This window comes from Poecilia latipinna, unplaced genomic scaffold (assembly GCF_001443285.1).
Source record: "Poecilia latipinna isolate Pla-1442-1.1 unplaced genomic scaffold, P_latipinna-1.0 Scaffold1362, whole genome shotgun sequence".
Classification (NCBI taxonomy): domain Eukaryota; kingdom Metazoa; phylum Chordata; class Actinopteri; order Cyprinodontiformes; family Poeciliidae; genus Poecilia; species Poecilia latipinna.
In genome coordinates, this window is record NW_015113978.1 from 33,591 (window position 1) to 46,804 (window position 13,214).

Here is a 13,214-nt window from a genome sequence, read left to right on the forward strand (position 1 = left end):
AAATTGATTTCCTGAATGAAAATGCTCATAAATTTAAATTCTGAGTACACTGACTTTACCATTCTGGAACATTCTTAATGTGTTTTCGCTCCTGAAAGTCCACATTCACACTACAAGATGGTGCTGGCAGTATAAAAAATACCAACTATGTTGTTTACAAATGTATTTTTGTCCAACTAAGAGCAGGTTCATTAAGAACCTTGGATGTGAAGAGCAGATACCCAGACGGACTGTTACTGGTTTGGCCTTTCCTTTCCAGTCCCAGGGTGTGGTGTCAAGATAAGTGTTATGCAACAACAGCTCACTGCATGAACTCAGACCTTTATTCAGGAAGCCCAAGTCTGAGTCAGCCATAGAAACATCTGCCAACTGGGCTGCAGGCACTTCTAAACATGCTCAACACACTGATTTCTTCATGTATGATCAAATTCGCTCTAAAACTTTCTTTATTTGCCTTTATTTGCCTTTTTCCTTATTCAACTTCAGTATTAAGTTTGCGGTTTTCCTGGCTGATCACATTTACTGTTTTCAATGTCACAACTAAGTTGAGCAAGTTGTAGTTGCAAGTGGGAAAAGCAGTGGGATTTGTTAATAGTTGTGGCTAACTGCTAGCTGATATGTTTTTTTTTTTTCTGTTTTATGCATTTAAACACGAAAGCAACATGTTCACGTGTTGAGATTTTATAGTACTATGTTTTCCTCTAGCTTATTGAAAACAACAAACCTCTACTCTTCCAACTTTGATGTGTTTTGTTCATGTGGCAGCCATGTTGGATGGCTTGTGACCTTTAATGTTTCCAAGTTGGAATTCAGACTTTTTCTGCTGTTCTTTCTAATTTTCTAAGTTAGAATTGGGAAAGTCCATCTTCTAAATATAAATCAAACACACTACATATATGGTCACCCTTTCCTGTACCTATTTTATCCTGTTCAGGTTTATTCACAAACACTAAATGAGTGTTGGTGATCAGTGATGTGGCTTTTGGATGAAATCAGAGTTATATTTAAACAGCTACATCCGAGACATGTTATCCATATTTAAAGATGAATGTTACGTTTGCTCTTCTTTTGCTGCCTGTGTTCGAATTCACGTTGATCGTACTTAATTTTGAAATTAAGTAAGATTTTTTTTTTTTTCTGTGCTACAGCAATGCTGATGAGCAACACTTGTTGCATGGCACATTTTATTGTAGCTTAGAAGTTATCTAATTCTGCTAATTAGCAATTAGCATAGTTAGCACAACTAACATTAGTAATTCTAAACAATATATGTTGGGTGAATTCCTGAGATAATCCTGATCGACCTTATTCCCAGAAAGGTGTCAACATTTACAAATCCACAATGCTTCATAGCAGAATTAGGGCTGTATAATGATATCGATATCACAATGTATATATCGATATTTTCTTTCCTAGAAAAAAATCGATATTCATCCACAAGTATCGTAGCATCCAACTGTCACCTTGCTCACTCACTGCTTGCTTCGCCGGGAGAGTGATTAGGTCATCAGGCTTAGAGTGATTCCTTCAGATGTTAAGTGTCGAGGTTAAAAAGGTATCAAACTATTCAGAGCAGGGTACTTGGTGCACTTTATTTACTTTATAAATGCATGTAAGCTACAGTTTGTACTGTTTCAATTAAAAGAAACATGTTTTCTGATTCATTTTGTCCAGCTGTCGACTTTAAGTCTGTGTCCATGTCCAAGCAGAGCCAGGTTTTGTGTAGTTGGTGCTTTTAATCAGTTTTCAGTTAAATTAATTCAATCCAACTTTATAACAGTCACAAAATATCACCAAAATCACTCTGTCCCTCTAAAATCTTTCAGAAAATCGCAAAAGTGTATTGAATTGTATTGTTCGATGAATATCGCAATATATCGTATCGTGGGCAGAATATCGTGTATCGTATTGTGAGATTATTGTATCACTACAGCCCTAAGTAGAGTAAGGTTTGAAGTCTCAGTGTGCTGTAGCCTAAAGCCTTTTTGTATCTACTGGAGTTCAGTCCAGGTCAATGGCTTCATATAAGTCCTAAAGGTGGTCAAACTAGGGTTATGTGGCAGAAGTTTCCTTTTTGTACCTAAAAGAGTCAGATATGAAGAAACCAAAACACAACAAATAGTATTTCACACCTTTTGTGCTTCCCCTAACTTCATTTTTAATCATGAAAATGCCACAATTGAGATTTCCTCCCTTATTAACAACTTCCTCACTGAAAAGTGTTATTCACAAGACTTGGATGCACTAAGAAATCATGCTGATTGGAAAAAGACAGGATTTTTGAGTTTTTGACAGGCCTTTAACCCATCATGACCATTTCAGATGAAAACTGGCCAATTCTTGTTGGAAACTGATCCTAGGCCCAACCCAGGTACACACCAAAAAAACAACTGTGCACACCTGCTGACACTAATTGAGAAATTGAATTTTGAGTCACTAATTAACATTAACAAGTGCATTATTATGGACTGTGCCGAGAAAAAGCTGTAGTGCCCAGAGAAAAGTGGCTGGATTTAAACCAGAGTCCTAAAACAAAAACAACCATGCAACCACACAAACCCATTAGATGGTTCCAATGAGAAATTAGAAGTGTTTGTGTTGCCTTGATGTGGCATGCAGACATGAAGCAGAGCAGAGCAGAAACTGTTTAAATGTTTACTGTATTTTTATTTTCCCCGACCTCCCCAAACGAAGCTGGTCAGAATCCTCAAACCTCTTTCCAAAAGCTCTCAGTGACAAAAGTGGCAAACAATAATTAAGTCTAACATAATTTCTAAATAGAAATACACAGCTCCACACTTCTAACGTTCAAGACTGTTTTTACACTTATTTTAAGCTTGTTGTGATTTTGTCTCCTCATGAAGTTTATTTTTTAATTCAGCTTTTCCTTAAACTTTTAAATACGTTCAGAACAAAGCAGTACATCTTATACTTGAAGATAGTGCGCTTAATCTTTTCCACGATTGTTTAACTTTATCATAAACATTTAAGGGGAATGACTATTATGTCCTGCTGTGTACTTCGCACAGTCCAAATCATACAGACAATTTTATGCTTGTGTAAACATGAAAAGCTGAACAGATCTGGCAGAAAGTTCTTGGAATGCTTGGCTTTTGAGTTTAGAAAATTTGAAAATGTGACAAAAAAAATTTAAAGAACGTTTTAGATTTACAAGTTTGCCCCCCTCTTGTTTTTTTTTTTTTTTACTGTTGTACTCCGCTTGCTTGTTCAACATCTCAGCATTTTTTCCTTAATTCAAGTCAGAAACATTTTTTTTCTGCTTATCATGATGACGCCTTTCCCTTCTGCAGCACTGCCCAAGTGGGAAGGAAAATTTGACTGAGGTCTGAGAAAATAAAAGGAAAATCCCAGCTCAAACCAGTGACCAAGTCATGGCACCTACCACAGGAGTCTCTCCTGTGATTGAGTGAGTACATGTGGTTCCCAGTGGGGTCAACCACTCAGGAACACAGCATGCGAGACGGATCTGGCTGCACCTTTTGATTAGCCGCCACAGTTGCTGGCCCAAGCACACTGACATTTACTCCTCAACTCGTAGTGTCATTGTGGTCACATTAGCTTGAGCCGTGGCTTGGAAGACTCTGATGAATGAGGGGACAGATGTTGGCAGATGTTGGACTAACAGTTTCTGCAAAACAACATAGGTAAAGACTGTTGTTAATATGTGTTTCTTTTGACCTGTTGGATGTAAAATCCTAATTTCATTGGATGATGCCAGCTGCATAAGTGGAATGAACATTTTCTTCTTGTATGTTGGAAAGGGACAAATACATTGAATTAAAAACAAAAAATAAAACAAACTAAAAGTTAGTGTCCAAAAAGGCTTTAGCAAGTTTCATCAGGTTTTTTTAATGCGTAGCTTAGCTGCCCCTACCCCACTGCCTGTTATACACTGACTGAAAGAGGGTTGCTCCACTTTTGTGCTCACATTTGGAAAAAAATAAAACAGCCATGGTGTGGAAACTGACTTATGTTTATGAGATTACCACAGTTTTTAACATCTGGTTAGCATTGGAAAGCTATGAGCTAAATGTCTGTTTTTAAGCAGCTGACTGCATGCTGGCTAGCTGAGCAGTTAGCCCAGCTGGCTAACTAGCTTATGTCAGCTATTCTCTCTCATTGTAGTGAAATGACAAAAACATTTTTTTAAAGCATAAATAATGTAATTCTGTAAAAGTGGCATTTGTACTCATGATTATCCCACCATAAACATCTTCATAAAGGCCCATCGGAAGATCGGAACATGCAAAAACCTCTTCATATTTAAAAAAAAAAAAAAAAAATCAATGATTAAAACAGTTAAGGTCTTCTTTCCAGAACAGGTCATAACTTTGCTATTAGGAATTACAATAATGTGATTTCAAACATTAACCAATTTGAACCAGGGAAACAGATCTGCTTGTACCTCAGCATGTCATCTCATCTCGAAGTTCACATTAAAAAGGCCTTTAAGAGTCATAAACTGAACTTAAGGCAGTGGTCTGTGGATTTGAGGTGTGACATTTCTGTAATTTTGTATTTTCATCTTCAAGAGAAAGGGTTTTTGTCAAGTTTGGAAATGTATAATCACTTTTTTTTTGCTGTTTATGTTTTTGACAGCATGTTCCTATAACAAAAAGGAAAAACTGAATTGGGGTTTTGCTTTATTCCCTGTCATAAAACACAAAGTTAACGTCATTTGTTTTTTGTAACTCAGAATACTGATACTGTGTGTTTGTTGTTCACAGCTCATCATAACTGACTTAAGGGTCAAAAAAGAAATGAGGGCTTGATAGGCTTCTGCACAACTGCTTGTCCTTTCCATGTGGACATGATGCATTTGACTGTTTTCACTCATGTGTACTGATAGATACTTACTTTAAATGTACAAACGTTATAATCATAAATGCATGTTACAACCTTGCGAAATTTTTTTCTCGAACATTTGAAAATTGGACAGTGATACACGGCTCCCTTTCTATTTCTCTAAGTCTTCCTCTCCGTCCCCTGCAGCTACCTTCACCCCATTCCCCGTGAACTTTTTTTCTGATTTATTAAGCTTAATTCTCCCGATGTGCGTCAGAGCCAGCCAGGAGTCTCGTGAGGCATTGCACACTTAAAGAGCGGTGCCTTGTGTCTGGACAGTGTCAGACTGTATCGCCCTCCTCCAACTCCTGACTCCTGTCCTACCCCCTACTCTATTCGCCTCATTCGTCTGCAGCCACAAGATCGCTAGAGCCACATACGCCCTCACACACATTCAGTGCAGTTTGAGTTGTCTTTTGCAGATCAAAATATTTCTGAGGAAATAAATCAAATCATTTTTGCTTGGAAAGATCCTGAACATCTTTGGATTTTATGGTGTTGCATCCACAAAGATCGATAAATTTTCTCTGGATTTTATGTGAGCAGTGCAAAATTGTGCAATAGGAATAAAAAGGTTTTTCCCAAAGGTGACAGAAATTCTTCTTCAACTGGGCTCCACGTTAAAAACACATACATTCAAGTTAAGAGAAAATAGGCAAAGACACAATAAGTACTAATAAAGCCCACAATCACACAAATCAACCAGATTAAAACAGTCCTAAAATGGGTTATGTATCTTACATAGGGTGATTGCATTAGGGACAAATGATTTTCTTATAAATGCATTTCCTGGCCAGGGGAACTTTCTGAAGCTGGAAGGGAATGTGACTGGTTTCCTGACCACAAAGACGTTGTACAACTCAGAGGGCTTAGAACCGAACCGGTAATCTTACTAGACTGGTTAGCAATGGCAAGATGGTTTGGGTTTGTTTTTTTTTTCATTGTGATGAAATTGTACCAGGTGGAGATATTCAATATGAATTCAATCAATGACCTGTAAACCAATTCCAGAACATTTTCATTAACATGGAATGCATTGATTTTCCTCAGCAGGTGTAGCTTTTTTTTGTAAACACAGCCCACATGCTGGGAAAAGAGAGGCAATTGACCATTTCTATGGCAAGGTATTTAAAGGACTTAACCTGCTCCACTGCCTGGCTTTGGGTGATCAAAGGCTTAAGAAAACTATCTGATAATTTACCCTTGCCTGTAGAGCACAACTCAGTAGTTTTGGTGACATTTAGAGCTAAAGCATCCTCAATTAAACAAGTGTGAATAAAAACCATGCTAAGAAAATCACTTTTTAAATTTATTTTTGAAAGAGTCTTTATGGATGGTAAGTTAAATTAAGCTAAACTAAACCTATTTATCATTTTAACCTCTGTTCGAAGATGCTTCAAAATAGTGTGGTATGAGCTTGCTTTCTAGTCCATCATTGCTGCAATTAAATGTAGTAGTTTTAGCTGTAGATCTATGATCTCTTTCAGTTAGTGCAATAGTAAATGTTTGATAGCATATTCGTAACGGACTGAGTGAAATGATCAAACTTCGTTTCTTCAGATGACTAAAAGCATCCCTTATTAGTTTTTTTATGTGACAAATCTGTTTTTAGTCTGAAGAGGTCATTGCCCCCGATCGAAGTGCAATCGTCTTAAAAGTCTGATCCGATAATTAAAACTTCTGTTCTGTCTGTGTCCCTCATGCAGTTCTGCTTTACGCAAGCGCCCGTAGCTTTACATCTGCAGTGCTTCACATTACATGCGTGTGTTTGCTGTCAGGACACATGGCTTCCAGCTGCTTGTTCTGCTGTGAATCATAGCAAAGGTTGAGTCTGCACTGATACAGCTGATAACCAGGCTTTCCGTGAGAAAGCGTCATAACAACAATCAGGGCCGTCTGAACACACCAGTCAGTATATTTATGTTATCTGACAGCACATACAATAGGAGTGCACCTTAAATTAAAACGCTTTTAGCTCTCCCATCTGACTTGTTTTTTGTTCATTGAGCAATTTTTACTTTTTTATACTACTTTTTTCAAAAATTTGACACTTCATATATTATTAGTCAGAAACAACACTTTTATTGATTGTTTTCTGATTATTCCTTCAGATTTTTTGGCTCCACTGTTCTATTTCAACCAGTCAGAAAGTTGGATTTTGACTAATGTTTTTGTAAATTTGCAAGTAACTCTGCAATGATTGTGGTGTTTCATGATCCACTTCCAGCTGTGAGACATATGGTGCTACATTAGCCTTACTTTTCTCTACAGAGGAACTCATGGTGACTAATTTCGCGATAGGTAGTAAGTAGTCTCGAAAATATATTAAAGTTGCAAAGTGAACAATAGAACAATACAGTAAAAAAAGGGTTTATAAAACAAGAGATATTTTATATCTTTTAAATTCTCTGATGTATTTACATTATTACTAACCACCACGAACAATATTAAACAACATAAACAGAGACATTGCCATGGTTAAAAATGACGCTGAAGTGTTTCATTTTTAATCAGTAAAATCATATATTTTCTGCCTAACAAAAAGATACCGTTAATAGTTATTTAGTTGTGACATGTAACTTGTCGGGACCACTCTGTAAAGTTTTATTGTAAATTCAAATAGTAAATATATTCAACCTTGAATCAAAAGATAAACCTCGTCTGAATGAATCAGTCGACTTAGCGGTTGCTGCTGTGATGTTCTGTCAAGACATTCAAAGTCTTTGAAAGTATGTGAAAGTTCATTCTTGTACAATTAGAAAGAGATTGCACAATTTTGAATTCCATGAAAAATGTGCAAGAATGAAACCTTTGCTCCCTAAGAAAAACACAAAGGCCAGACTGAAGGTTGCATGTGAGAATGTAGAAAGATAGCATGATTTCTGTAATTGTTTTTCTTTGGACAGATGAATCTACAACTGGATTATTTAGACAACAGATTGAAACATATAGCAGTGTTGGAGCATGGAGGTGGAAGTGTCATGCTTTGGGGATGCTTTGCTGAAGCAGAACCTTGTCGGCTCACCATCATAGGCAGAATCCATCATCTGTCATATCTGACAGATGATATGACAGATGCTGGAGAAACATGTGAGAACATCTGTAAAAATATTAAAATTGAAGCAGAACTGGACAATGCCTCCCAAAAATACCAGTAAACCCACCAAAGACTGGTGGAAAATTGAGAACTGGAATTCATGGCCTACACACACACATGCACACACACACACACACACACACACACACACACATAGCTGGGTTTGACTTGAGGTGAACATCCCGAAACATTCAGCCCTGGGGAAATTGGCATTTGGGTTCAGTATTTTCCACTTATAAACATTCTTTCTCGCTGTAAAATGTAGTACTTCAAATCGTTTGCAAATGGCCTTATAAACCCTTCCTTCATGTTGGCAGCAGCAACAGTTGCTTCCCTGAGGTTATTGTTGCGTTGACACAAATTTGTGTTACAGATTGACTTTTGGTTCTAGTGAAGTTTTGACGTCTCACTAACTCACAGTCTGCGTTAGTGTTTTGGCTAAGTTACAGCTGAGTAAATGACAATGAATGGACCAGGTGGTTGTTTTCACTCTTGTCTCAGTAACATGGTAAAACTTAAAGATGGAGCCACGGTTCTGCTTGACTCTGCAGTACATTTGCACGGATGACCCAAATGGTTTTGGTTTCTGAGTGCGAATTCTTCTCACAGGCAAACCTTTCATTAAAACAACTTTCTCTCATCAGTGATCTGACAAATGGCTTTTTTTCTGACAACGTCAGTAAACAGCAGCACTTAGTGAGCTCTCATGCAAGTCATCCTTTATCGTCATGCCTGTGTTTTGAGGCTTTGATAGGAAACATAAGAGAGCTAGCCGGCCCATCTGAGGTTTTAAACGAAACCTGGTGTCTGCAACACAAAAGTTTTCTGATGACATGTTTAAGGACACACTCTGGAATCCAGTTTTGTTGCAAAATTATTCATACCTTTTGAACCTTCTACATATTTTGTAAAGCTTCAGACACAATCTTCAGTGTGCCTTTGGGTTAAATTTTATGTGATAGACCAACATAAGTACAATAAAAGGCCAGGCAAGGAGAGCATTTATTAGAGAAGTAGCCAAGAGGTCCAAGGAAGCTCATTAATGGAAAAGTGGTAAGAAGAAAATCAATGTTAAAGGAATTCCACTCGTAGTTTGCCACAATCCTGAAAGGAAGAAAGAGTTGATAGGAAGATGGATGGAGATAAATATAGACTTGTTAGAGGTTGCAAAAGATAAAAGTTTTACCTTCCAGCAGGATAATAACCCTAAATATTCAGCAAGACAGCAATAGAATCAAGCTGTTGTAAGGAATCAAAATAATTTTTAAATTTTCAGTTAACATTTTGATATATTTGGTTTTTACAACAAACAAACAAAAAATGCTCTCTTTGTATCGTCTCCCTACTGATTCACACTTCCACCCCTGAGGATGGCTCAACCCACATGTGATGTGTGGTCTTGCTTTGAAACGTCAGCATTTGCAAAAAAGCAATAAAGAGCAGAGGAGCAGTGGCCAAGCGTCACCTTGGCGAGTGTGAACTGACGCATGCATGTTCAGTTCAAAACAACCCGCAGTAGACGGCGCCAGTCGGGCATGAAACAATCAAAACTGCAACAGTATGAAATGAGGGAAGGATGAAATGACCAGCTGTGCTTAGTAAACAAAAATGTCGAGACGCCTTTTTCTGTGTGGGAACACTCTCGATTTTAACACACAAGCATGGATTAAAAACATACAACAAATCTGTTCAACCGTCTGAAATTTAAACTTGGAAGGATCATATAAAAAATGGCACAGAAAGGGAAGGAATTTATTCAATATATTTGATATCTTACTAAAATGTTGTCAAATTTGTCGCACAATTATTTTATTTATTTATGTTTGTGATATATTTTGCAATTTAGTTTGAATAGGGTTTCCCCCCACCCCAAATAATTTTAAGTATTGATGAAGAGTTTAGTTTTTATGTAATTTGATATAGTATTCCACATTTGCATGAATAATTTCTTGGATATTTTGAGTGAATGTTTAACAAGAAGGTGTTGGAGGGAAATATAAATGTTTTAAAATATAAATATATCTTTTTTCCAAGTGTAACAGATTTGTTGGTTTTCCATACTCTATTGCTTTAAAAATACAATGTTGATTCTAATATTTATTGCATTAGAGTAAAAAAGTACATTATTCCATGGCTTTAAAAGTGTTGATTATAATTTTTTCTGAAATCAAGAAGCTGTTTAGAGGAAAAAAAGAGTTAGGCTTAAATCTGTCACAAATTCATTCAGTTGCTCACTGGGAACTATTTTGTAAAGAACAATGTGCAAAACGTTTAGTTTCATCTTGCTATAATTATCAGGATAAAGAGGCTAAGACACAAATGTCAGAAACACTTAGCAGATTTCTTCTCTGAAAACATTGCATCATTTTCCCTTCACTTCCTAGTTATGCAACACGTTGTGTTAGTTTGCCATTAGTGTTTGTGAGAAAGTCGAAAAGCTATGAATGCTGTTGTGTCTCTTATCTGCGCTTCCCATTCACTTCCGTAATTTTTATGCAACATGCCCGAACAATCTGTTGGTCGGGAGTAAACTGGTAACAATTCAAGAACCAGCAGATGTTTATGTGTTTGGTTTTTTTTTTTTTTTTTCAGGCTTGACAGATGAGAAAGTGAAGGCCTACCTCTCGCTGCACCCGCAGATGCTGGACGAATTTGTGTTGGAGAGCGTGAGTGCTGAGACGTTGGACAGATGGCTGAAGAGGAAGACCAGCAGCAGGCCTGCAGGTACAGCCGTCCCACACACAGACCGACGCATGCAGAGACGCTGGCTGCAGCTCTCGGGATCACTGTGACATTCTGATTGGATCAGCAGATTTCACTCGACTTCACTGACGTACAGTTGTAATTTCTGTAAAATTTTGCTTGGTTGGAGGTTTGCTCTTTTTGACTCCCAGTCAGCGGCACATGGGATCATTCAGGTAGCTTTCAGCAGACCCAAAGGTGGCGGCAGGTCCTTTTTAATATCCTGATCTTCTGCAGCTCAAACACCTCAGCTTCACATGCGTCTTTTTTTTTTTTTATTGTGGGAGTTTGTGACACGCAGAAGACGGGGAGAGTGAGCGAGGCCTGTCGGGTCTTTACGGGTCATTAGATGTGTTTGAGCGGGCCGAATTGAGTTTGTGCCGCACGCTCCACACACAGCAGACTGTTTCTCAGACCGACCACATCCATCAAGGGCCCACAGGGCTGGCACTCTGCCCAGTTGAGCTGCTGACGTCAGAGGCGACCTCCAGAGACATGCAGCCTACTGAAGGAGGCCCAGAGGAGGGGCGGGGACGGCGGCGGTGGTGAGGAGGTTGTGCTGGCTCGGGGCGTGGGCCCTGCTGGAGGAGGAAACTGGCATAGGACAGATTTGTCACATTTCGGAGCTGCCTTCTACATGAGGTATTCCATGTTTGTTGCCGCCATGTAGGGAGCCTGGTGTTTAGAGTCTGGGAATGTGTTTTTAATAGTTTCCTGTACGCTGCGTGAGTGCGTGTTTGGTTTGACTGATACCAAACGGAGACGATCATGTTAGTAACTCTCGCTGCCGCCAGGTTTTATGAACGCAGTTTGAACCTGTTCAAATCACACCGCTGATTCACAAAAGATATATTCACATGGTAAAAACTTTTATTTATTTATAGGTTAGCAATAGAATAAATAAATTGTGATAAATTTACACTGAGTTAAGTTTATGGCACTAATGGTATAATATTTTTTTCTTTATCAATATATTGTCTAATATTTCAGTTAATTTAAATAATTAAAACCACTTATGGTCCTTAAAAAATAGTAAGCAACAGTTTTGTTTATTTATTTTAAATTCCTGAATTTGATATTTATTGCAAGTTGAAACACTTTTAAGTAAAAAAAAAAATCCTGCAAGTATAAATTAGTAATTCCATTATGTTTATTAAATTTTAATTTATTTATTTCCGGGATAACCTCTTGAGATGTAGCATCTAATTTTTAAGGGAGTCAAAAATACAATTATGTTTTTGTTTCAGTATTTAAAATAAAAAGCTGAAATACACAGTGAATTTCAAATATAATAAGATTGAACTAGAAAAAAACCCAAAAAGAGCTAATAAAGTGTCAGAAACGAATTATAGTTTAATTTTGGCAGCAACAGTGAAGTTAACTTCAAGTTTATTTAGGTAAATAGCGAGACGTCGCAAAAAACTTAAGTAAAAGTAGTATAACATTTTTAATAAGAATGTAAGAAACAAACAGCTCACTTAGAAATATCTGTATTAATTATAGTTGTTTTTTTGAACGTCGTGAAAATCACAAACGTATTTCCAATGTGGTCTTGGGCTTCTACTAATAGCTTTCCTTTACAACTAATTTAATATAATTAATAGATTAATAATTGTTACTTTTAAGTCACATTATGCATTCTAAAACATAAGAAATTTTATGTTATGTGTTTTTATTATGTTGAAAAATAAGCTCTTATATTTTGCATATCACAAAATAAAATCTGACCAGAAGTTTTCACTTTTAAGTATGAATCACACCTCCTCTCCTTGACACCTCCAGCTCGACAAAAACAGTCCCTGAGATTTATGCTTGCACAAAAAGGGAAGTCGTATTTTTTTCAATGGCAAATAGAGTTGGACTGTACAGAAAAGGGGGGGAAAAAATGAATCATGAGTGCAACAAAATATGATTGTGAAAACTGTTAACATGTCCGTGTAGCTTAGAAGTAAGTTTGTTCATTCTCTATTATAAATTGTTAGAACAAGACGATGAAAAATGGTCGCCTGCTCCAAGTCTGCACAACATGTGCAGACTTGGAGTTATTCAATCAGATGAACGTATGAAAGTTTCCATAAACAGTCATTAGGGGGAAATATGGCAAACAGATAACTTGTTGATTTCTTACAGGAAATTCAGCAGCTTTGTCCTAAGTAGCATCATTAGTAGCATCTGGTGCTGTAAACCTCACCTGACTTGAACTGCCTCCAGAATCTAGATCACTTTTGGAAACCATGAAAAACTTTCATAACATTTCTCATTTAGCAGTGAAGTGGACATTTTATCCTGCAGGTCTGTTGTTCAGACATAGAGTCAACCAGTGAATGCAGCCGAACCGGATTGATGTGCAGCAGGCAAAGACTAAGACAAGAACCACTGCAGGTTCAGACACCGGGATTTGGAGGAAAACATTATACACTTTTATTAAAAAGCTTAGAGAAATAATAAAAAAAGATAAATTCATAAAAATAAATGCAACTAAAAATAGAGAAGACTTTTTTTGCCTTCT

The 13,214-nt window shown here is 37.2% G+C and overlaps 1 protein-coding gene across 7 annotated transcripts in view; it reads left to right on the forward strand.

The window, feature by feature from the left end:
* The window catches only part of pde10a (phosphodiesterase 10A), a 53,040-nt gene that overhangs the window by 13,371 nt on the left and 26,455 nt on the right, over window positions 1-13,214 (forward strand). For 6 of the 7 annotated variants that reach the window (XM_015056184.1, XM_015056185.1, XM_015056186.1 and 3 more), the window contains one exon: window positions 10,556-10,687. In XM_015056184.1, the coding sequence (XP_014911670.1) occupies window positions 10,556-10,687 (132 nt within the window). Of the gene's footprint in view, window positions 1-10,555; window positions 10,688-10,735; window positions 11,348-13,214 lie in introns of those variants that run through there. The other variant, XM_015056187.1, reaches the window with a different exon arrangement.